At 40.4% G+C, this 25,438-nt stretch overlaps 1 protein-coding gene and 2 long non-coding RNA genes across 12 annotated transcripts in view; 2 read left to right on the forward strand and 1 right to left on the reverse strand.

Annotated features, from left to right (window-relative positions):
* Nucleotides 1-215: 215 nt before the first annotated feature.
* LOC128076471 (uncharacterized) lies at nucleotides 216-19,207 on the reverse strand. 3 transcript variants are annotated; one of them, XR_008204390.1, is made up of 5 exons: nucleotides 19,106-19,207; nucleotides 16,430-16,546; nucleotides 5,205-5,947; nucleotides 4,392-4,519; nucleotides 216-2,545 (listed from the first exon to the last, which is right to left on the reverse strand). It is a non-coding gene; the product is annotated as an uncharacterized LOC128076471 (long non-coding RNA). The 3 variants fall into 3 exon arrangements; XR_008204391.1 differs by having other exon boundaries at nucleotides 4,392-4,715; XR_008204389.1 differs by having other exon boundaries at nucleotides 4,392-5,947.
* Nucleotides 4,715-19,113, forward strand: LOC128076475 (uncharacterized). The gene is made up of 3 exons (XR_008204396.1): nucleotides 4,715-4,794; nucleotides 5,396-5,788; nucleotides 18,774-19,113. It is a non-coding gene; the product is annotated as an uncharacterized LOC128076475 (long non-coding RNA).
* Nucleotides 19,208-19,601: 394 nt separating the features above from the next.
* Nucleotides 19,602-25,438, forward strand: part of GK (glycerol kinase) — a 60,711-nt gene continuing 54,874 nt past the window's right edge. For 6 of the 8 annotated variants that reach the window (XR_008204387.1, XR_008204388.1, XM_052674177.1 and 3 more), the window contains exon 1: nucleotides 19,602-19,784. Coding sequence is in view for 6 of the 8 variants with exons in the window: in XM_052674177.1 (XP_052530137.1) it covers nucleotides 19,707-19,784 (78 nt within the window). In the remaining 2 variants the exon portion in view is untranslated. The remainder of the gene's footprint in view (nucleotides 19,785-25,438) is intronic. The other 2 variants (XM_052674183.1, XM_052674180.1) reach the window with 1 other exon arrangement.

The following is a 25,438-nucleotide window of genomic DNA, read 5'->3' on the forward strand; positions in this document are numbered from 1 at the left end:
CAGGCACACAAGTATATAAGCCCTGTTATTTAATCTGTAGTGTATGATTCACAAGTGGCTTGTAAAGTGTCAAAGGGCAATGTTCAGGGTTGGATGGCCTCTTCTTATTGACAATGCCTGTGAAAAAGTCAGAGACTTTTTTTTCTTTTTTGAAAGATAATTCAGATATAGACAATTGTGAACAAAAACAAACGACAACAAAAATCTAAATGTCATCAGCTTTATTTACACCTCTGGCTTCAAAAGAGGATAAAAAGCAATCCACAATGTATAGACAGATTGATAGACAGATACTGACTGAGACTGAAGTACACAGTAAATACTGTCAAACATTGGAGCATTTCAGTCAGCAGCAGAGAGCAGCTTGAAACTGCATTGTGCTGTTCAGAAAGCAAACTGTACCTGTTCTTTGAGCAATGGAGCTTATTATTTCCCATCTCAGCAGCCAACTTGACTAAATGGACTATCAGCAGCTATACCTGTTGTGCTTGCACCTTGCAGAGTCCTCCGTGATCATTTTTTAAGCTTTCTAGGATTCAAAGACATCAGTCAGTTCTGGTCTTTCCATAGAATTTGTGTTGTGGTTGGACTAGTCCATTTTTTAAAAAGTCAGTTTGCACAGAAGAAATTCAGCAGTGCCTTTTATTTTCCTTCATTTTTCCCCAAGATACATTCTTTCTTTGTAAGTCCTTAGAGTTTCAAATTACCCAAGTAAAAGGTCAAGATTTGCAGGTTCTCTTTCTTCAGTTTTGTTTAATGCTTTGCATGCTCTGAAAACTTCTTTAAATGCTCAAAACCATCTAAATATTTCTGGAAACAAGGTGAAAAATATACCTTCATTATCATTCTTTGTTTGTAAATCTCAGTGCATGTAGCAAATGTACTTCTGGCTGTAAATAAATTAAGCAGCTGTTCCAGATCACTACACTTAAATGCTACTGCAGAATAAAAAAAGCTTAGGTCTGTATCTCAATTCCATAATGACAGATAATTTCCTACTGCAGGAACGCCAGCTTCTTGGAACACAGTGTATTACAATGCATTCTTTGTTTCACACGTCCAAAATGGTTACTCCTATCTGCTCACTTAATTAAGCAGTTATACCCTATGTATCAGAAAGGCATCAGAATTAGATCCCTGGTAAGACATATCAGGAACCTCTTTGTCTGCTTGGGATGTATTTCCACTTTTTATTCAATATATGATGTTTATTTTGTACAGTGCAGTGTCTGAAGTGGAGACTCCTGCAGCCAACAACACAGTCCTAGAAGAGGATGCTGACATTGTTTTGCCAATGTTACCAGAGCAGGGTGCAGCCTGCCATTCTCTCTTCCCCTTGGCTTTCTTCTCCCAAGAACCTTTTTCTGACTTTTTGCCTTTGGGTGAGCTCTTCATTCCCTTCTCAGCAGGTCTCCAAATTTAATAAGCTTAACCTTCAGCAATTCCCAGCTGCAGAGAGAAGCAGCTTGTTTCATCTGCTGTGCCTTGAGGACAAAGAATATCATTCCTCTCCACAGGACCAGCTCACTGCAGTATCAGCAGGGAGCTGCTGATTTCTTTATGGCTTTCCACTGATCAGATTTCTTCTGTGTCTGGATGGACTCTTTCATAAACCAAGATTAGGTGTGTAATTCCAAAATAAGAATTAGTTAATTGTAAAACTTCCATGCTATATCCAATGGCAATAGAAACAGGCTGTAACACTGCCTACCTGTACAAGAGCCTACCACATGATACACATTCTAATTTTGTATTGATTCTTTTAGCTTTATTGAGTTTTTAGGTTTAACAAACTAAATCACATCTTGTGCTGCTAAACTACTTCTTGGTTTACTGACTGTTAATCACTGGTGGTGAGGCTTCAAGATATCAGAGAAAAAGTTTTAATCTAGCAAACAGGATTGTGCAATAGATAGTCTTTTCCCCTCTTTTTGTAGTTTTTTTAGAATATGCCAAAATAACACAATAAATTTGAAACCACTCGGGCTACTAAGAGGTTTTTTGATACTGTAACAAAGTTCCATAAAAAACTGCAGAAATCCGAGGTATTACAGAAGTCTGGTTATTTTAGTTGTATTGGCACATGTCTGTACTTTCCAGGGAGAGCCACCCAGTGGCAGCTGGCTGTATTTATTGTGTATTTTTCTCACGCACTGACTTTTATTTTCACAGATTACCACATCCCTAACTTCTTGCTTTTACATCTTTTCAGCAGCCAAGAAAATACATTTTTTCAGCTCAGATTCCCAAGTAGTAAAATTACATTAAAAATGGTGTCTGAATTGAGGTGCTGTCTTCACAAGGCTTACGAAAGTGAAGTTCTTTACTACGAGAGTGGTGAGGTGCTGGAACAGGCTGTCTAAAGAGGTTGTGGATGCCCCATCCCTAGAGGTGTTCAAGACCAGGTTGGATGGGGCCCTGGGCAGCCTAGTCTAGTATTAAATGGGGAGATTGGTGGCCCTGCATATGGCAGGGGGGTTGGAGCTTCATGATTCTTCCAACTCAGGCCATTCTGTGATCAGAGATGACTGGGGAAGTAGGGAATCTGCAACAGAACAAAAAGGAAAAGGAAAAGGAAAAGGAAAAGGGAAAGGGAAAGGGAAAGGAAAAGGAAAAGGAAAAGGGAAAGGGAAAGGGAAAGGGAAAGGGAAAGGGAAAGGGAAAGGGAAAGGAAAAGGAAAAGGAAAAGGAAAAGGAAAAGGAAAAGGAAAAGGAAAAGGAAAAGGAAAAGGAAAAGGAAAAGGAAAAGGAAAAGGAAAAGGAAAAGGAAAAGGAAAAGGAAAAGGAAAAGGAAAAAGAAAAGAAAAAGAAAAAGAAAAAGAAAAAGAAAAAGAAAAAGAAAAAGAAAAAGAAAAATCAATCATATATGCATAATAAACCAAGGAAACTTTTTCAGGTGAAAAATAAAAGAGAGTTTGCAAGGAAAGGTGATAGCAGGATAGCAGTAGAGTTTTAAACTGCATAAATATGAGGAAAGCAATGAAAGAAAAAAGTGGATCCAGGGTGATTTCTGAAAACAACAAATACACTTGCTATGAAGTAGGACTCAGTACATTACTGAAAAGTGTATGTTTGATGTTGTGTTGTTTGGAGGGCTTGCAGAAGATATATTCAGGAAGACTGGGATAGCAATAACACAAGAATTTAAGAATAATCTAGAACATGAAAAAAAAAAGTCATCAATGCATCCTTGTAGCAAAGAAGGATAATAACTTTCTGTGCTGCACTAGACAGAGCATTGCCAGCAGATTGAAGAGAGCTGATCCTTGCCCTCTGCTCAGGCCTGGTGAGATACACTGGAGTGCTGGAGTGCTGGCCCAGGTTTGGGATCCCCTGTAGAAGATCCCCTGTGCACACTGGGGCAAGTTCAGCACAGGGCCACAAAGGTAATGAAAGGACTGAAGCGTCTGACCCAAGAGGAAAGGCAGAGGCTGCTCAGCTTTAAGAAGAGGAGGCTCAGGTCAATTCATTCATGTGCATAAATACTTGGCAGGGGAGTTCCCACCCTTGGAGGTGTTTGAAACATCATAAAGTCTCACTGACCCTGCCCTCCACAGAACCTGTAGTAGAGAAATTTCAGAGGCACTTCCAACCTCAGCTACTGTGGGATTCTACATAGTAAGGGAGCAGAAAATACAGAACTCAGTACAAAAGACAACAAATACTTCTTTGTAAGTATTTGTTGTTACTGTAACATAAAATAACAGTGATGTTTGAAATCACACCAACACAGTACATGAAAACATGGGACAACAAAGGAACAAACAAAGGAAACAAATTAAAGTGATTTCAGTGATAACTGAAATCTGGAAGCAACTGGAAGCAAAACTGGAAACTAACAGAAAGCAAACCAAAGGAGAAGCCAAAGGCCACATTTCCATAGAAAAAGATATTAATGGAATAAGTCTGACTGCTGGCCTCAGGGAACCAAAAGGAAAAGTAGGAGTAGTACCTAATAAACTGAGATGTTTAATTTAAAGTCAGTATTAAGTAATGTTTGTATTGCTCTGGGTATTCTAGAAATACTGAAAAATTGTAGGGGCCATGTGTATCAGGTAAAGTTGATTATTTCCTTTTTTTTATTTTTCCCCCTTAATTTGCTGTTCAAGTTTTGTTTGATTGGTAGTTGACATCTTAGTAACTTAGTAGATATTTTCGTAAGGAAAGAACTAGATAAATCATCAGAAATTGGATGTGCTTCAGCATCATCTTAAAAACGGAGCAGCCTTTCATGCAAAGTCAGTCAAGGAAAAGAAAAGACAATAAAATAATTATATACACCCAGATACCAGGCTGAGGAGCATTTTATAGCAGAGTGTAATTGACATTCTGCTATGAATTCACTACTACTACAAATAAGTAGGAAATATTTCATAACAATCCAGACTCACCCAGGCGTGATATGCGATGCAGCGATCACAGTAATTTACATGTAGCTGTGTACCAGAATTCTGCACTTTGGACTCAATACTGTTATGCCAAAGCAAAACTCACTCCTCTTCTGGATTATAGCTGCTTTCTGCCCATAAAGCAAATTGTGTGCTTATTACTTACAGAGACCGGAGTGTGAGAAAGGTAGACATGTTGTACATGCTATTGTCCTGTAGGTCTGCAGGTTCTATAGCAAGACTGCTGAGGTCAACTGAGATGACAGGTCCCTGATGACTGCCCAGTTGGACATGCTGTTTGCTTGTGTTTAAGTCGGGTACATCACCCTGAAGAAAAGACGGGCAAGCTGAGAAGCATATCTCCACATCTCCACAGTTATGCCTCACAGCCTCTCCATGATCCCAGGTAAAGCATCAAGCATGAGCTCTTCTAAAAAGCAGAATATGCTTGGTCACTCTCTTGCTGCCTTTCAGCTCTAAGTAAGAAGAGGGCTGTAAAGAAATAACTTCAACTGTTCTGTTGCTTTCCTGTCAAGTATGATGACCTCTGGGATGAGCTGAGCAGGTTTTACCAGCTCTTCCTGACAACAGAAAGGCACTACCCATCCAATATGCAGCTCTTATAGCAACCCAGGAAAGAGAAAAAATTAACAGCACCCTGATTCATAGCACTGAAAGGGATAGATTGATCCAATCTGTACTGTTAAACTGTGGTCAGCAGGAAAGGAGGGGAGCAGATAATCAAATATCTATTTTATCTCCTTTGATATGTAAATTGGCCAGCTAAAGTCATGAGGATTAAGAGTTTGGACATACCTTGCAAGCAGTGAGATGTCTGTTAACGTGATCAGCTGAAATGAGGAACAGCAGGTGTATCAGTAATGAGGCAAGAGGAAACTTTGCTCTGTCTCCTAAAAAAATGACTGCTATGAAGGCACTTCATAATTGAGAAGCTCCTTTTACCTCAGACTGGTAGAAATCATTCTTTTACATTTTCACTTCCCCAGCCCACAAACCCAAAAGGTGCTCAGAATCACCTGCTGCACGAATGTGTGTGAAGGCACTAAGGAGAGAAGGGCAGTTCGGGCCTCATAAAATTTGCAGTGAGGAGGTAAGGCATATTTTGTAAGACTGCCTGAGAAACAGACACTCCACCCTTGAACTGCTTTTTCAGCAGCGTACATTCCAGTTACTCATTCTTTGCCTTCTGCAGTAAGTAAACCGAGTACTGCTCATAAAATTGTAAAATGAACTTTCCCATGATCAGGGAGATTGGTTATATAGTCTGTGAACCTTAGTCAACCAAACAGATGCAGACTAACAGGCACAGTATACATACTGTGAATAGCCTCTCTACCTGCAGAAGAGCACAACACATTCAGGAAAAAAACATCATCACAGTGAGTAACTGCATATCAGATTTCTTCCTAAGGCTGGTTGTTAGAGTGTACCTGGTGAGAAGTATTTGCATAGTTCAACAATAGCACAGAGGTTGTTTCTTTCAGGAGAGATTTTCTGTAGAATGCCATAAATCTTGTCTTCAAATTTTATGAGACTACCTTGGGAAAAAAAAAAAAAAAAAAGGCTGTAAGCTATAAATATCTTATTTCAAAGAAAACACATCACTCCTTTATTTGCCAAAGTACATAGCTCTAAAATGACTTTAAAGCATCTGAAATGTTCAGTGCTTAATTCTGTTATATAATTCTAAAATACTTCACAGCAGTGAAGGGTGGGGATATAAGAGACCTCTGACACCAAGGATAGGACTGTCCAGGGTTCTCTGTTTTCTAGGACCAAAACTCCATCACTGCACAGTCCTGTCAGCCCTGACAGTGGTGGTGATCAGTCCAGAACTCTTTGAAGCCCCATATTTTTTGCATTTCTAACCATTTTCAGGAAGATAGCCTTACAGATGCCCCTTCACAGGCAGCAGGTGGCAATACAACTATCTGCCTACTGCTGCCCACCAGTGACTCAAGAATTCACCCCTGCCAATCAGTGGTCCACAACCCACCAAGCAGCATCTGTCCCCCAGCCAACTTCCACGCTTCTTCACATACGCTCCTTCACAGTAGCAATGGTGTCACTGCAGTGTCACTACTGTCATGTAGTGGCTAGTATTACTCCAAGAGAGGAGATCTCAGTGCAGCTGCCCCTCAAAGAACCACGTCCTCTAGATGAGCCTTCCCAGTGTTTTGGTTTCCATAGACATTGGACAGAAATGAAAGCAGAAGCAAAGGAAGTGAAGGTTCTTTCTTTGCCTGAAATGCAGCCTTGGTTACTTGTCTAGTGCTATAAAACATATACGGATACAGCCCTTTCAGGGAAGCAAAATCTGGTGAAGAGCAGTGGTTACACCTATGAAAGGGGGAGAGATAGGGAGAAATATTTGAGACTTCCTTGAAAATCATCCAACCCACGTCCAACTGCAATAGCTTTACATCTGTATAATGTTATGTAGTTTAGAACAGCTGTGGCCATGCCCATGCCGTGCTGCTGCATAACATGGTGGCAGCTCTGCCCTTCTACATCACAGCTGTGCCCAGCAGAGCTCTCCAGGTGTGGGCTGAAGGTAGGATTGCGATGGCAGCATTAGAAACATGCTGTTAAAAAACAGAGTCTAAGGTTCCATGCTAAAAATAACTTCCTTGAGTTAATCCATTTGGAAGAAAAAAATCTCTCCATTATTTGACAAACTATATAGCTCTGAACTGATTTTAAAGCATCTGAAACGTTTAGTGGTTATTTCTGTTATGCAGTTCCTAAATCCTTCCTCTCCTGCCCTGTAAGCTGTCATGAGAGATGTGCTTTGTTAGCTGGGATCACCTGTTTCACATACGTTGTCTCAGTTGTCAAAATGACAAAAAGTAAATCCTCCTGCTGAGGTGTATAAAAAAAACATAGCAGTTCAGGCAGGGAAGAGCTCTTAGATTTATGTCAGCCTTCTAATTACTGCAACATTTTAAAAAGGAAGAAGCAAAAAGCAAAACAGCATCAGCCTTTCCAGAAGGTTTCAAAAACAAAGCCCTCATTTAGATGCTGTGTACTCTATGCACTTAAACCACAGCATAACTGAAACTCTAGAGAAAAAAAAATAAAATAGTTTGTTGGTTTTTTTTTTTTTTGGGGGGGGTGGGGGGAGGGGTTGTATGTATTTGGTTTCTTTAATCTTACAAAAAGTACTGTTGCTGACCAGGTATATCTTTTTTTCATCCATTGCATGTGGCTAGCAAGGGATAATCACAAAGAATACAACAGAAAAAGATGTATCCAAAGTATTAAAATCAGAAGAGATTTCGAAAGTTTAAATAACACTGCTATTTTGCTTTGAATAAGTGTTATAGTGCTTTAATTACACTGTTTTCAAAAATGTTTTGCTGTAAGTTCTGGCTTTCTAATACCTGACCAATCTCATCTACATCCTGAGCAATTCTTTCCAAGGTCTCCAAAGAGTTCTCCATCACTCTTTTTCATCGATTCAAGCACCTCTATTAGCCATGAGTGAGAGCTGCAGACATGCCCCATTTGCTCACATAATTGTCATCTGGTATCCTCAAATACTGTTTCGTTCAAATAATCAGGAATCTTTTCATTCTTTCAATTTATTTTATTTCTACCACTATTTGGAATGGAAAGCTTTTTTTTACACAACTATGTGAGTTTTATTTTTCCTGTAGATCACAGACTGAATAGTACTTTTAAAGAAGAAGGGTCAAATCCCAATTTCCTCAGTTTATTCAGAACCTTCCTTCATCAAACTTCCAAACCATTTAACTTAAGATACATATGGACTATGATGTTGAAACAAGAAAAAGCACTTTCTAATCTTACATTGATTTTTTTTTTGGAGTTGAAAGTGCTTAATGTTTTCAGAGAAGCACAGTATAGATTTAGGGCCTGGTCCATTCATGTAAAACTCTAGTATGGAGAGGGTAATGAGCTGACCTTCTGAGTTCCCTCCTAGACTAAATTAATACTCTTCTCTGAAGATCAATGGTGTTAAGCTCTTAAAAACAACAACAACAACACTTACTACTTTATGTTATTTGATGTATACTGTATTATTTAAATACAGTGCCTGGGAATGGTATATTATTATGCTAAATCTTATATGCGTCCATATATATTTTATATTCATGTAGTGTTATCTGCTAAAATATGTACATTATACATACTAAATAATTATAATTGCTTATTATCATATCCATACACATTTATCATTAGCATTCATTGTGATTGGAATCATTCAGAATTAGTACAATTTCATAGAATCATAGAATCATAGAATCACCAAGGTTGGAAAAGACCTTCAAGATCATCCAGTCCAACCGTTCACCTGTTCCCAATAGCTCCCACTAAACCATGTCCCTCAACACAACATCCAGCAATTTCATTTATTTCCATTTATTTTCAAAGTTCAAGTCTTTTTTAAAATAGTTGGGAATCAACCAGAAATGAACTTTCCTAGATTTCAGATGCCCCTGAGATTTCTGATACTCTGTTCATTCCTGTTCTAGCACACTTACATGCTGCACCATTAATCACTGGAGAACTTGCTACAAAATGCATCATGGAAGTAGAATTCCCCATTTACTCATTTCTTATCTTGTTTACAAAAATACAACAAAGATAGTAGGCAAAGACATCCAAGAAAAATGTAGTTTGATGTTAAAACTTTAATCTAGTTTGTTCAGTAAGCAGTGACAAAACAACACATATAAAACAAACATGCACGTACACAAACACCAAGCATATTTAAGGGCATCCATGGAAGAAACATCCATCTTATTTTCCTCTTAAATTCACTGCAAAATCTCCCTCTGACTGCACAGAGAGCAAGAATTTTCTTAGAAGTATTTTTGAAACATTCAGCAATGATGCACACACACATGCTGTGTGATGCTGTGTGGTGCCCTGGTCATTAACTAGACAGCAATTTTTTTTTTGCATAGAAGGGATAGAAAAACTTTAAACACACAGCATAAGAAATTCCACTGAGCAGTGCATTGCATCAGACTGACTTCCTATCTCAAATAATATAGTAGAAATGAATGTACAAAAGAGCAATTAAATTTCTTTGTATTATTATACCAAAAATATAATTTCATATGGAATGAAGTTAGCTATGAATTTATCTTATAATAATAGGAACATTCTAATGTCATTAGAAAGGTGATTTTTCTATTTCTGCAGTAAGTATATGAATTCTACCACTGCTACAATGATGTTCATCATCTGAATGCCTTACAATTTTATCTATGCACCTAATATCTTTTGGGGGCTAATACTCTCAATAAAAAGCACATATGGACAAATTACTCTTTCATACTTATGAGAACTTTATTAAATTTTGCAGAACGATCAACTCAGCTTCTGCAAGTTAATGTACTTACAGCAATTACTTACAAATATGGGCCAGTTAAGCTAGATGGATGGAGCGGCTTCCATCCTAGCTCTCAACTCCGCCACTAAGGAGCTTCTGCTCATGCAGAAGAATGTCATGATCTGAAGAGAATCAAATGCACATAAACACGCTGTTCTGAAATGTACCAAGAGCATTATTGGAAGTAGACAGAAGTCAATACCAAGTAGCTACAACACGAATATATATTCTATTAGTGCACCATTGCTGGGTAGACTGAAGTTGCAAAAGCCTCAAAACATGAGGGAATACCACATGTGACTACAGTGGGCTGTAGTTTTCAAGAAGTTACTCTGGAAAAATTGAGCAGAAAACTGTCTTCAGAAAGAAAAGAAAATCAGGGACCTGCTGTTGGAAAACCACTTTTTCAACCCAGGCCATTTTATGATTCAATGATTCTATGACTCTAAACAGTTTATACAAGTCACGTAATCTGACCTTGTATCTAACCACTTAATAACCTTTTGAAATAGCCCATATCTGATGGCACAGTTAGAGCCATCTTTATGTTGTGTTTGTGTATCTGTAACAAACAAGTCTTGATGAAGAAGATTGTAGTGCTTCAGAATCCAGTACTTAAATGTTATCACTCTATGATGCTTCATAGGTAAGTATTTTGTTATCATTAATGAAGGAAAATAAAACCTCTTCAGTTTGCCTCTTGCCTCCATGCTTGGTTGTAATCCAGCTGGATCCTGCAGAATGGGATGTTTCCACTAGCACTATCCTAGCTTTCCTTGACTGCAGCCAGCCATTTCCTCTGCTCAGTCTGGTCTGGTGCAGGTCATCCTTAGCTTGCAGGAGAGGAACAAGCTGAACTGATTGGTCTGGGGGACAAATGATTTCCCTAAGTTTTGTGTATTGTCCTTCTCCACCATTACACTAGGGAAGTGCATAGTTTAATTAGCTACCCTAAGTAATGTTTAAAATATGTAGTCTCTGCAGATTATCAAATTATCAAACTGTCAAACTCAGTCCTTGAAGAACAGTTTGCATATCCAGTTTCTCTTTGGGTGACTGGGCTTTTTGCTGTGTTAATTTGTAATAGTTAAGTTTCAACTCTCTCAAACTCTCCTCAGGTTATTCTACTTCTGTTTTTTACCTCACAACTTCCACTGCTGAAGAGCACCTTTCTGTTAGGCAGCTTCATTGAGAGCTTGGTCAACTCCCTTCCTACCTCTTCTCAAAAATTCCAATTTTGAGAGTTTCTTGTCTTTCAAGTTTGTTTTGTTGTTGAGCTTTTTCAATAAACATAGCTTTAGAATTCTGCATTAGCAATGTAAGAAAGAAATCTATGCAATATCTTCCCAATTCTATTCACATCCCATTCAATTCCCAGTTAAACACAGCAAGACACTTTTTGTGAAGTTTTGTAAGACTGATGTTCATTTTAGTGTCCCCAGTGAGGTGGTTTTGACAGCTTAGAAGACAAGTGAGTTTTTTCTATCTCAGGAAGAAACCTGTGCATTTTATTTGTTTGTCAGTATTGTTTTGAACATAGGGCACTTCAAAACAGAGAGCACAAGCTTCACGAATATCTACTGATGTGTGGCTTCATGTCAATGTCAGACCTCAGAACTAGACAAGATCCATACTCTGAATCAATATCTTTCTGCTCTGGCTCCTGGAATCATCAGTCAAACTAAGATCTTATCCAATCTCTCATTCTAGAACTCCTGGATCTTGCCTGAAAATGTTTTCTTTTGGTAATTCATTCAGGAGGTCCTAGGATAGGCTTCAGAGTCCTCTGCCATTAACAGTGAAGGCCTGAAGGAGAAGCAAAGAAGGTCCAAGTGCTTGACTTGGTTCAGCTCCTAGAACCATTTACAGATCCACCAGCATCACTGATAGCAAATTCCTGCCCTATCAGCTAGTACTGCTGCACAGGGGGTTATGGAGCCTTTCCTGGACTTACGTATGTATTCTCAGGCTTTCTGCAGGATTCAGTCTCTAGGAATTCTTCAGAATCATATTTTGACACTTCACATCTTCCAGTCCACACTTTAAAAGAAAAATGCTGTCACTGTTCCTTTCTGAGCAGTGGAAGTCAGGGACGTCAGGAACTCAGACTCCACCACTGCACAGATTCTTCTCACACAAGCTGTTAAACCCCTTCAGTCCTGACTGTGGTGGTGGTTAGTCCAGAACTCTATGAAGCTCACTCTTTTCCTGCATCTCTAACCAATGTTTTTTTCTGTTGTTGTTGTTTTTGTTTTGTTTTGTTTTGTTTTTCAGGAAAATGGCCCTTTTATCTCTTCTATCAATCAGAAAGGATTTCTCACCCTACATACAGAATATCTAGTCACAGAATAAATTCAGGGTTGTTTCCTTGTCTCACTGAGGATATTCCCAAATATTTTGATACTGCTGGAGAGGATCAGCAATACTGAACATGATTTAGAGGACAATCGTTCCATTTCTCTAGAATCCCTTTACCTATAAATCAGGCTCTGCTGGACTCTTTTTACCTACTTGGCGACCTTCTGCAAAAGCAGTGGACTGTAAATATCGAGTCCTCGCTGTTTTGTTTAAACACCCACTCTCTTCTTTCATTTGGGGAAATTGCTAGAAAACTCAAAAATGCGTAAAGAGATTAGAGCCGTAAAAGCAGGAAAAAAATAAAATGGCAGCTCCTCTTAAGCCCATGCTATCTGAGTACCATATCAAGTTTTGCTCCCCATTACTTTATTTTGATCTGCTTAGGTTGAGGAATAGAGGTTATGCATCAGTTACTGCTAATCTTCTAGCAATTTCTACATATCCCTCAGTTGTTAGAAACTGAAGCAAAGGCACATTCTACACTCCACTTCTGGTGAGAAATTTCTTCATATCATGAAATCTGAGGCTGGTATTTGCATCACTTCTGAGTCCTTGGTGACTTGTGTGTAGAAGTAACCAGCTCAGTTATCAGCAGTTGTTCTTCCAAAGTAGCCAACATTTAGGCACAAAGAAGATCAGTCCAACATGTCTGTTCTTCAGATGGGATATCCCCTCTGACACATACCATGCTTCACCACAAGAATGCAGTCATATTTACTAGCAGATAAGCTTAAATTGTATGCTTTCCCAGCTTCCCAGTCTCTACAATGGAAGAATCACTGGCCTTCTGTGGGGCTTTGCCATTTTGTATTTTAAAACTTTTTGATGCTCTCCAGTATCATTTGTCCCTATTAACTAACACCCACTCTCATACAGAGATATTGTTGAGTTGGTTATTTAAGACAATGGTGCCAATCAGTAACAGATTGTCTTAAAATGATCTCATGACTGTCTTTATCTCCAAAATCTACAGGACACCCCCCTCAGACTTCTTTATTAAACCACTCTGTGAAGCACTAAATAATTGCTAAAGCCTCTGGACATGGTTCGGATAGTAGCAGCAACTATGAGGTCACTGTTTGCTTTAAGTATTTTTACTGTTTGCATGCTGCTTGGAGAAATGTCACATGAAAATTGACTTGCAGTACTGCTGAAGTAATCCACTTGTACACTCTTTATGTATTCTCTCTCTACATCCCATTCTAACTTGTTTCCCTGTTCAAATTACAAAGAGAGAGGAACAGAAAGCATGTGGCTAACTGTTATCTACAGACCTGTCATGAAGTTACAGGGAGCAGAACTAGAGAATGGCCAGAAGTACTCATTGGGAGCATTTATCCTTGAAAAACAACTCTGAATACGTAGGCTGGAGGTAAACTGTGGAAGCCAGCTGGTCCAACCTCCTGTGCAAAAGCAGCAGCAGTCAGAGTAGGTTGCTCAGGACCTGTCCAGTTACATTTTTAGTATCTTGAAGGATGGATATTTTATAGCCTCTCTGCTCCTGTGTTTGACAGCTCTCATTCAGAGGAAAGAAGAATGTTGCTTATTCATTGTCTTTCCTTACATCAAATCAGAATTTCATGTGTTCTGATTGGTGTCCGTTCTCCTTTGTCCTACTACCATACCATATCTGAGAAAAGAGTGGACCCATCCCCTCCAAATCTCCCATTACTCAGTACAGTCAGCAGTAAGATGTCTCCAAGCCTTCTTAATTCACAGCTGAGCAAACAGAAGTCTCAGCCTCTCCTCATTCGTTACCTACCAGTCCCCAAGAGTTCTAACTACTGATAGCAACCCTTGTTTTGCCTTAAGGTATAACTAGGTCATAAAGAAATTCCAGAAGAAATCTAGACATAACTAAGCTCTCCCATTGGTTTTACGACAGAGATACACAAGTACTGAGATATATGATGTAAACATACATAAAGTTGAAAATAGCAGTGTAGTAAAAAACAGGCAATATAGTTCAGTTTTTCTTGACAACAGTGCATCTGTTCATAACTCCAGAATTTCCTGGCAGGCAGCTAACACTTGATTTGATGATATGGAGGTTGAAGGTCCTTGCAGCAGCAATCTAAGCTTGCAGTTGCTGATACTTCCTCCTGTCCTTAGTCTCCTCCACACCATCTCCTACTTATTCTTAACCTTTCCCGTTCTTTTAGCTGTGAAAATTTCTGCTCTTGCACCAGCTCTGGCAATCATCACTGTAAGTAAGCCAATTCAGCTTCTTGGCAGAAAACCATGCCCTTTTATTTTCTCTAGGTTTGTTTTCTGCCATATTAATGAGCTCAGACAACTCAAAAAGTGATCCAAGAAAAACTAGACCCATTTCACAAGAGGCAGAAACTGTGCACAGGCAGGAATGGGATGGCAATATTAAAAGCACCTTCTGTTAGTACTGTCTGCTGTGAGTTCAACTTAATTTGTGCCTCTGCTGGTTATTATTTGATAATTCAGCCCTGTTCTCTGTGAGGCCAACAGGAATGCAGGTACTGGTTCCTGAGCAATGCGGTGGATAAGGAGAGCAGTGTTTCATGGCACTGTTCTTCACGTTTGCTCTGGCGAGCATTTGCTGCATGCCAATGGTGAACAGTGGGGCTGCTCTGAGCCTTCCTGTCTATCTGTAAAATAAATGCCATAAGCAAGCATTACACTGCTGCAAGATGCTTTGCAGAGATATGTCAAAAGTTTTTCAGGCTCATATACAAAGAAATCTATGGATTCTGTGGGACCTGTGGCTCTTTTCATTACCTTCAGTAAATAAACTGGACCACCGTGGAATTATCAGTACTAAATCCTTAATGCTTTTTCTGTGGATGTTGGGAACTCACCGTGTAATAACCAAACTGAAATAGAGAACCAGAAGTGGAGGATACAATTCCTCAAACACACTAAAATGCATTTCCCTTCCTATAATTTTTTCTACCAAAACAAAACAAAACAAAAACATATACTTGATTGTATGTTTTAATCAACCCTCTCATTCTGAACTCTCTAGATGTAGGATGCATCTCCCTTGAAACATTATTTTGTTGTAATTAGTTTTAGTTCTACTGTATGATGTAAGAGCTCAGGTTAGTGCAGAATTAAGACAAATTGCTTAAATCAGTGCAGTGATAGCCTCCAGATTCTCATGCAACTGCACCAATGCTTCTTAGTGTTTTCAATGCGGCTGCCCTGGAATTTTTCATATCCACAGCTGGGAACACAGGTCTAGAGTGTGTGCCAATAGAATTTCAATTCTGACCCAGCGTTCAGGTAGAAAAGTGATAAATACTGGTATTTAGAGAAATTCACCCAATTCTTTCATTATACGTAGTAATTTCACTTGTGCTTATTTTTAGAAATACCTAATATCCAGTACAAGAAAGATACACATGAAAAGCTGTTGCCATTTATGGAGAACAGAGCAGATCAATTCATTTGAGAGAAATAAATAAATAAAAAGATAAAAAGACAGCCAGCAAAACAAAGTTTATAAGGAAATCAGTGGAAAACAAACTCAATTTCAATGCTCCTCTTCAATGGAGTGTCTATTTTCCTTCAGGAGTAAATTTTGCAGTGAGTTGCCATAATTTCTATACGGAAACATAAATTTCCATACAGAAATGGAAAACCAGGCATCTCAGAGTTAAGGATTTTGAGGCATGGATTATCAACTATAATGCTAATGAGTATTTCTATTTCTTGAATTACCATTTTATTTCTCAAGAATGCTATATAAAAATCTTGAGGATTTTTTTCTCATTTTTCCATTTTTAGTAATATGATATGTGTAAAGATTTACTGGTTTATAAACTACTTTTCACAGTTGTCAGCATTTGTTGTCTTTAAAAGGTGAGTTTACTTAATCCAAGTTTTCCTTCTGTCCACATGAGAAACAGTAACTGCAACGATTGCTCAGGCTTTCAACAGTGTGAGAGTGATTCTAAATATAAAATGTAATTCAGGGGAAACTATTGTTTAATATCAGGTCAGAAGTAGAACACATCCTACAAGACATCTGTTGCATCACCGCAGCCCATGGCTTCACAATAAAACCATTCTTGCCAAATGGTGACAAAGCACTGTGGACACCTTCCAAAATAAGCCTAGCATACAGAACACAGAGCTGCTCCTTCTGATCTGCTTCCTTTATACCTGTGGAAGGGCTCCCTGCATAGGGGTGCTACAAACCCTGGATTCAGATGGGAGGGCACTGGCTCCCAAGGTCACAGTCTATTTGCGTTTACTCCCTGGGCTGGTATGAGAGACAAGATTTACTCAAACATGCAAGCATCTGCACACTCACACATACCATTCATGTTCCCAGTAGGCAAAAGGGTGTATGTGACAGCCTGACTTGAGGTCCTGGCACATCATACGTATGTACACCTGCTCTGGGCTAACTCCAAATATTTCACTTCAGCTCTTCCTACAGGAACACAAAGATTGGGGGTCATCAGTAAGGTACAGCAGGATTCAGCCTGCTGAGTTATCTCTGTCACTTACAGGCGGAATGGAAAGACATGGACATCTGGCATGCACACTTTATTTCACACGTTATCACATGCTTGGAGTAGCCTGACAGAGTCACATTTTGTCCCCAGTTTGAGGTCAATACAAAAGAATCAGCCAGAAAGAGCAGAATTTAGTTACCAATATCCCTCCATACTGCTGATAGTAAATATAAAATTAATAAATAAATAAAAGAGACTGAGAGGAGTTATCTGCCACTGAGAATAGTTCTTTACTAGCAAAGTTCCTTGTCTCTGAAAAATGTATTCTAAGTATAGAGCTGCTTACAATTGTGTTTATAATCAACGTATATCAAACGTATTTGTTACCTAAAAATATTAAATAAAAAACAAACAAACAACCACTGAAACTATATATATTCAGAAATGGAGAAAACTTTCTATTAAATTTAGTCTGCTGAACAAGAGGTCAAAAAGTTGTACTTGGAATACAAGCAAATCTGCACCAATTCATATCCCTTGGGAGTTTGAAAACAAGCATCATCTTCAGAGGTGTCTTGGGTTTGGGAATCAAATTAAACTTTGTTGTAATTAAGTTCTCCGTAAGTAATGGGATTCTCCATTATTTCTGCCAGACTTGAGAGGAGTATATTTAACATTCAAAACCATGAATACTAATTCTTTACAAGTAAGATTTTTTTCTTCAGCTTGTATGCTGTTCGATGGGAGAACTGATCATTTAAGCAGCATTCGTAGACTTGCCTGAGCCAAGCCAGAAGCAAGAACCAAGCCAGAAGCAGAGCAAATGAGTCCATGCAGATACCCATGCTCCTTCAGATACACTGCTTCCATTTCCAAGTGAACTCCTCTAACAGCATCTCAGCAGAACAGTCTCACATCACCTTACCATAAAGGTCACAGCTCCACCCTTCCTCCTCTGCAAACAGCCTTCTTGGCACAGGACCCACTAACAGGTCTGCAAATAGAAATTTAAAACTATGGAAAAATAAAATAAAATTAAAGTGTTCAAACACTAAATTAACACCTAAATAAAAGCTGAATGATAAGAGTGCACTGTTGCATGGAATAGGAAGAATAAGTTGTTCCCACTGACTCTGTTTTCTGGTGTCTGCTAAAGCTCTTTGATTCTGCCTGTCTTGCTCAAGGGTTACAAAAATGGCTTTGGTTATCACTGCCAGCACTCCTTTTCCAGGTGTATGAAAACAGAGAGAATACTGTTAGAACATCTGTACTAAAACGAGTTCTTTACTATGAGAGTGGTGAAGTGCTGGAACAGGCTGAGGCTGTTGCCCCATCCCTGGTGGTGTTCAAGACCAGGTTGGATGGGGCCCTGGGCAGCCTGGTCTAGTATTAAACTGGGAGGTTAGAGGCCCTGCCTGTGGTTGGCAGTTGGAGATTCATGATCCTTAAGGTCTCTTCTAACCCAGGCCATTCTGTGATTCAGTGAAAACTGACAATTTGCTCCCCTGAGGAATTTTCTGTAACCAAGTGATTTTCTGTAACCTGTGTAAATTTTACTCAGGTAAATGTGAAAACATGCAACCATAGGTATTTACTGTTTTGCATAAGTATTAGTCATGATGTTATTTCTTCATTTTTTTGGATCTCGACAGACCTCAATCTTTATATAGTTTAAATAGTTGTGTCTTACCTAGTATTAAGATCAGGAACACCTATGGCAAGTTTGAAAAAAAAAACAAAACCAAAACCACAGAAAACATACCTTTTCTAGTAACTATACTGATGAGCTGAGACTTGGCTAAGATCCCTTGAGATTAATTCCTTGAGCTTCAGCCTGTACAGAGATGCTGTAGCCCCAAGGAAACTAATTTTAAAGTCAACAACCGTCACTGCCCATGGCCTTGGGGCAGAAGTGCCCTTCAGAGCGTGGTGCAGCAGATGAGGGACCCCACTGGGTACGGGCTGCAGAAGGTCCCTGAGCAACACAGCCTCTGGAGTTTACAGTAACGAGAATCCTGAATATTACATTTTAGGGTAATATTCAGAGAATCCTTCCTAACAGTCTAACATTTAGGTGCTTTCTTAACTCTTAAAAAAGTCATTTTTTAATCAAGCCAAAAACTCCTTAAAAAAAAAACAAAAAAGAGTCATTCAGACTTTGTAGCTGGGGCTGTAACGCAGTCATTCGCTGTTATTACACAGATGACAGCACCCACACCAAAACCGTGATGCTCCGACACAGCAGTGCTATGTGGGAAGCGCTGCAGATGGCACAGCAAGCATCACCAATTGGCAGCACTAATCAGACCACGGCAACGACAAAATACGAAAACTCTAGAGAACTACGGCAGACAAGCATAATCTATTTACTGGAGCCTGCGGAAGCCCAGTTACTGCAAGGCTTTGTGACTTCTTGTACGATTTAGTCAGCATTTTCAGCTTTTGCAACTCCACCACGGGCCTTGCGACACGGGCAGCTTTTCCTGAAGCACTGGTTAGCATCAAGCACTGAGAAAGGACGATCGAGATCGTACACCTTCGCTATTTCTGCGGGGACGCCGGGCCAGCTCGCACACAGCGACACAGACCCCTCGTCCTTCCTCGGCCACGGGCGATCCGAGCAGCTGAGTTTCGGCGGATATCTTCCCCCAGGGCGGAGAAGCCTCGCCCCGTCGCCTCCTGAGCGCTTGCCGCCAGACTCCTCCTCAGAGCGGCTCTCCCTGGTTGCCAGAGAAACCGGGACACGCTCAGACGCACGGCCGGCTCCCGCGCACCCCTGCGCGCCCCCCTCACGAACCGCCTCAGCAACCCCAGCCCAACCGACCGCGGCCGTAGGGAGGAGCCGCGCGCGCCGCACATCACGTGACACACACCCCCCCAACCACCCCCGCACCCGCCCCTCCTGCCTGTGGCCCATTTCCTGGCCTCTTAGCCCCGCCCTCTCCTCTCCGCCCCCGCCGCGCCCCGGACGCTGATTGGCTGTGCCCTGGCATTGCGCGCGGCAGCGCCCCCCACCCCGCCCCGCCGGCTTCACTCCGGCAGCCACGCGCCGGTGGCAGCGAGGCGGTGGTGTAGAGCGAGCGCGGCCGTTACCCGCCCCGAGGTGCTGAGGGGGCGGCGGCGGCGAAGGGGTCCATGGCCGCGTCGGACCGCATGGTGCTGGGGCCGCTGGTGGGCTCCATCGATCAGGGCACCAGTTCCAGCCGCTTCCTGGTGAGAGCATCGCGGAGCTCGGGCTGCGGGCAGGCAGGCGGCGGCGGCTTTTCGGCAGCCTCGCGGGGTGTTTCGCTCCGCCCGTGGGGAACGAGCGAGGGGCTGCGGAGAGCCGGCGCTGCGGGCGGCTGGGTCTGAATCGGACTGCTCGGAACCCCGCGAGCTGTCCTTTGGGTGACCGCGATGAGCTGTAGCGTTCAAGCACGCGGTGACCGTGCCGAGTTCCCAGCTGAAAGCTTGGGCCTGCGGGAGGAGCGTGTCAGCGCATCCCGTGCGCAGCCGTGGCTGAACTGCAGCCCCCTCCTCAACCCGCGTCAGAGCCGGGGGCTCCGAGCCTGCGGGAGGGCACGGTTTGTGTAAGGATGGGGTGGCTGATAACAGCCCTTGAGCTTAAGGATCTATCTCCCTGTTATGCAATAGACGGTAATGTTATTCCCATATATGTAACTTAGTATATAAGCTTCCTGCTTGCAGATGTCTGCAAATGCTGTCCTGCCTCCCAGACAGTAAGTCATAGCAACTTGATATTGACGCCGATGATAACTTCCGCCGTGCAAGTGAAATAGTCACTAGATATAAAATGCCAAATTGAGCTGGAAAGATGAATGTGAAATCCCTAGCGTGGAATTTTCTTCCCTGAAGCAGGGGACTGAGTATCTTCCTGACCTGTGTTACAATTATTTCTCAATATCATGACCTTCATGGGACTGTCAAATGACAAAGCACAGATCCGGGGGTGGAGAGAAACTCCAAACTGACAAATGACACCAGTGGGCAATCTGGAATGCCTGTCAGGAGCCCTTTTCAAAAAAAAAAAAAAAAAAAAAAAAAACCATTGAAAAAGTTCCCTGTAATGCCTGAAAATAAATTCTGTCTGCTTTATGTGTGCTGCTGAGTTAAGTCTTAGTGTAAAAATAAAACACCAGCACAATTAAGACACGCTTCCAGCCTTAAATTTGTACTCAGTGTCTTTTTACAAGTACTGTTTATAGGCTGTAACAAGAAATTTCTCATGCTAGATACATTCATCAGTAGTTTGTACACTGTCAGTTTTGGCTTTTTTGTCTTGCATGAGAATGTTTCTGTTCAGGCATCAGGATGCTTTCACAAATAAATAAGAAACCATACTTTTTCACTTTTTTTTTTAATTTAAGTGTATAGTATTTGTCATTTCTTTCAATTCTTCATGTATTCATCTCAGTTTCTCTAAATTATTTTCAAAATACAGCATTCTCTTAAACTTGGCAGTGTGATCAAACTGTTATGATAATAAAGTTACATGAATTTGAGAATTTTTTTTATCACTGCGTTAAAAGAAAAATGTGGGATAGGGAGGAAGAAGAGGGCCAAGCAAGCAGGGATCTGCTACAAGCTATGTCAGTCAGTCAGATAATAATGTATGTACCTGGAGAATCTTGTATTAGAGAGAGATTACCAGATTTAGAAGAGAGATCTTTCTTTCAAGCACTTTATGCCAAAATGTAATATGGTGTTCTTTCTGTATGAGATATTTCCTTGGCTCTCTTGTTACCTTTTGATCTTTTCACTGTGATAGTTGTTCCGCATGCCTTCCTCAGTGATCTTTGTACGTTTCCCACCATTTTCATTAAGTCACCAGTTAAAATCAAATTGTTTGTTACTTTGTGTATTCATCAGGACTGTGTAGCTGTTTCTTATTTTTTTAAAAGCAGTGAACATATGACTTTTGATCAGTTTAAAGATATCTGGGTGAAAAATTGGCTAAGGTACTATCAATAGGTCAGAGTCTAAAAGGAGGCTAATTTACAAATTATGTTCCACAGAGGATGGTAGCAAGTTTTTGTCAACGGCCTGGATGATGGTTTGGGATGTACTGTCAAGTTTGCAGGTAGTCATGGATTGTGAGGATCAGTTGATTGGAGAACTGGCCTGGCAGAAGTATCATGAAGTTCAACAAAGTCTAATGCTTGGGACAGAAGGCTAAGAAGGCTTAATGGAAGCAGATCTGGGGTCCTGCTGGATAGCAAGATGAACGTGAGAGAGCAGATTGTCCTTATGCTGGTGAAGATTAACCACATTAGGAAGAGTGCAGCCAGCAAATCAAAGGAACTAATTATTCCTGTCTGTGTGCCTCTGATGAGACAGCACTGAAAGTGGAGTGTCTGGTTTCAGTCCCCACAGAGGAACAGAGCATCTGAAAAACACCATTTAGTCCAGCAGAGGGTCACTGACATGGTTTGTAGGCTGCAGCATGCAGCATGCAAGGCAACGTTGGAAGACTCAGGGGTATTTGTCCGTGGGAAGTCTATAGGGGCACTGTAATAGGTTCAGTTATCTAAACACAGTTTGTAGAGAAGACAGAATCTTGGAAGTGCACAAGAAAAGACAACAGGCAGTGATGACTGGGTACAGCAAGAGAAATTTCCAATAGATGTAAAGAACAAATGTTTCCCTGTAAGGGACTCAAACACTAGGTCAGGCACCTGGGAAGACTGGAATTTCCATCCTTGCAGGTGCTTAACACCTGGCTGGAGAAGGCCTAGTGTAGCCTGGTCTAACTTTGAATATAATCTTACTTGACCAGTGGGTCAGGATAGACAACTCTGGAGATTCCTTCCAGCATTGCTTATTCTGAGATTCTATACATGAATAGAAACTAAGATTTGTGAAATTCCACTCGTGTGAATGAGGCTGTATGAAACAGCAGAACTGAGAAAAGTACATTTCTGTTGCCATCACTCCTTGTTTATCCTTGTATTTCTTACACACATAATACAAATAAACAGTTTTAGCTCATGTGTGGTCTTGCCATCAGAGGACCTTCTCTTGGATTTTTTCTAAGCTACTTTCTTCTGCAAGAGCGACTGTAGTTACTCAAGTGAGTTCTCTTTTTTTTTTTTTTCTTCTGTTCAGTTGAGATGAATCTGGGTAACAAGTTCAGAGTTAGTTACTAACTTCAGAGCTCAATACTTTGAATGGCATTGCAATGGCTTTGGCTCATTTTCTTAAGATAGCCAAGCTGGAAAACAAAATGGATAATCTAAACACGTGTACTTGAATGATTAAGTTCTGATCTAGATGTTTTGCCAAACGCATTCATCAAATATTTGCATCTCTCATTTCACTTTATTTTATTCAATAATTATATCATGAAACTCTTTGTGACTTCTGCTACTCTTGCTAAAAATTTTGGAGTTTTGAGTTAGTGACCATTTGAACCCATGCCTGATCTCTTGAAAGGTTTTTGCTAGATAAAGTTTTTCTGGCATTTTATCCAAAAGCAGCAAGAATTGAAAATATTCATTGGAGGGCCTACACAGTGAAGTACATGTACAGTGTGTCAGTCAACCACAGATTTTTTTTTTCCACCTCCGTGGGCTATTTCTTTTTACCTTTATTTCACTTCCAGAAGAAAGGCTGCAAATAAAAATATATCACACTGTAACTACTCCTCAGCAAACAAAAACTGCCTTTACTTATGATAACAATTAGCATCCATTGAGCTTGCTCTGTGGAGGGGAAACTGTTCTGCTTCTCTATGGAAGTAGCCCAGCATTTTGGGAAAGAGCAAAATTTGATTGTATAGCTAACGAGAAGGGTTAAAAATATTGCAAATGCTTTAATTTTTTCCCTCACTCTTAGCTTTTTAAAATACATTATAGTTTGGTTTTTATTCCCATAAGTGCTTCTGGGGGTGGAGGGGGAGAGGAGCTATTCAACAGGAACTTTCCAAACAAGATAATTTCTAGGAGACAAGTTAAACTGTGCTCATTCATGAAATCGACCCACTAATTCCAGTCAAATGCTGGGGGTGGAATTACTGTTTGTCTGTCATCTTTTCCCCACTTGGGTTGATTTCAATGCAATTTCAAATTGCAGCTCTAAGCTTTTGCCAGCAAATCTATAGCTGTTTCAGCTTAATGGAAACTGATGAGAATACAGCATAGGCTAACGTAGCTTTCTGCAGGCAGTTACACAGCTGTCATAAGTAGCAAAGCTTATGAGCAGTTATAAATTACCTGTGTATGAGCCTCATATTTTTTTGCCTCACGTTTCTGTTCACTCTTTCAAAATTATTACAACTGATGAGATCTTTTCTATTAAGAAGTCAAGAGTAAATGTAATGCCATGCAACTATTTGCACTCCTTAATGTTCCATCACTGGTGAGATTCTAGAAAGAGCTTGAGTTAAATGATCAGCCCTTCTGTTTGTTTACAAACAATGTAGCTGTTTAGGTGTTCTTTTTCTGCTTTGTTGTTGTAAGATTCAAAGCTCTAGCTCATATTCTTTGTATGATAAATCAGTTGTGAGTAGAAGGAAAGTATTTAATCCTTTTTCTCTAATATCCCACCAGAGAATTCAGTACATTTCTGAATGTTCACTGCCTTCCATCAAATTTGTAGCTTGCTCCAAAAGTAATGCCTCTCATTTATTTCCGTTGAAAATACAACAGCTACAAAAAGCACAATATCACTACTTGATAAGTTCTCAGCTACAAAATATTGCTTTTCAACACAGTCACCACCATTAGCTATGCATTTTCACCAGTGATGAATAAGAGCCTGCATGCTGTGCTCAAAATATCTGCACCACTGCTGTCACCACTGCAGAAATGCACCATCCACTGCCACACTTTGCTAACATCCACAGATGTTCAGCAAATGTTGATGAATGTCAGTGGGTGACATTTCTTCCACATGGAGGAGTTCAGTGACACACCTCTGCTTCATCCACTCTTCCACATCAGACCCATTGCGTCAGACTGTCCCTCTGCTGCCATCTGTCACACAGCAGTAACACACCACGGAATACTGGTGGGAAGGTTTGACCCCTAGTGCCACACCGCCGACATCTACATCTGACATCATGGGCCAACATAACGGAATAGGAGGCATTTCTTTCAGAGCAGCCTTTGTAGCAACACATATTCAAATGGCCTACGCAGTTCCTCTGTAAATACTGCTGATACAATGAGGGCAAAATTGACTGACATTTTCGAATCTGCAAGAACTGAGAGATCTCTATCGTATATTGAAATCAGTCATTAATGAAAATGAAAGGAAGGAAAGCAGTGGTGGAAATACACCTCAAACCTGTCTCAACAGGAATGTGATTGGCCTTATCTGAATTAGTCACTGTCACCTCTTTCTTTCTCTCACCACTGTCGGTGAAAAACAAAGACACAGATTTTCCTTTTTGTCTACAGTTCGTGGGGAGCAGGAGCTCTGTTTTCTTCAGCTTTTTCCCTGCATGGTTTACCATTTTCCTCTAGGTTTAAATGTAATGTTTCATTCATGTTTGGCTTCCTTCTATGTATCAGAATTACCACAGTATAACATAATGTTGTTCTCAGTGAAACTTTTTAATCCTTGCCCTAAGGTACAGGGAGCGTCCGCTGCTTTTGTTGAGGATGTCAGAAGTTTGTGGTTTTCTTTGTGATAGATTAGGAGAGCGTGTTTACCTAGTTCTTCTCTATGGGCACTGGAAACATCTATGCACTTGTAGTGACACTGGCTTTGCTGAGAAATTACTCCTCTTAGAACAAAAGGGGACAAAAAGCCTTTCTCTGCTAGGGCTTCACCCTTAATTATCTGCAGGCCATACACTCTAGATTTAATGAATGACCTTGTCTCATTGAGTCTGTATTTATTTCCTGCTAACAGTAGGAATCATT

Source organism: Tympanuchus pallidicinctus, unplaced genomic scaffold (genome assembly GCF_026119805.1).
Source record: "Tympanuchus pallidicinctus isolate F22 unplaced genomic scaffold, pur_lepc_1.0 scaffold14, whole genome shotgun sequence".
NCBI lineage: Eukaryota > Metazoa > Chordata > Aves > Galliformes > Phasianidae > Tympanuchus > Tympanuchus pallidicinctus.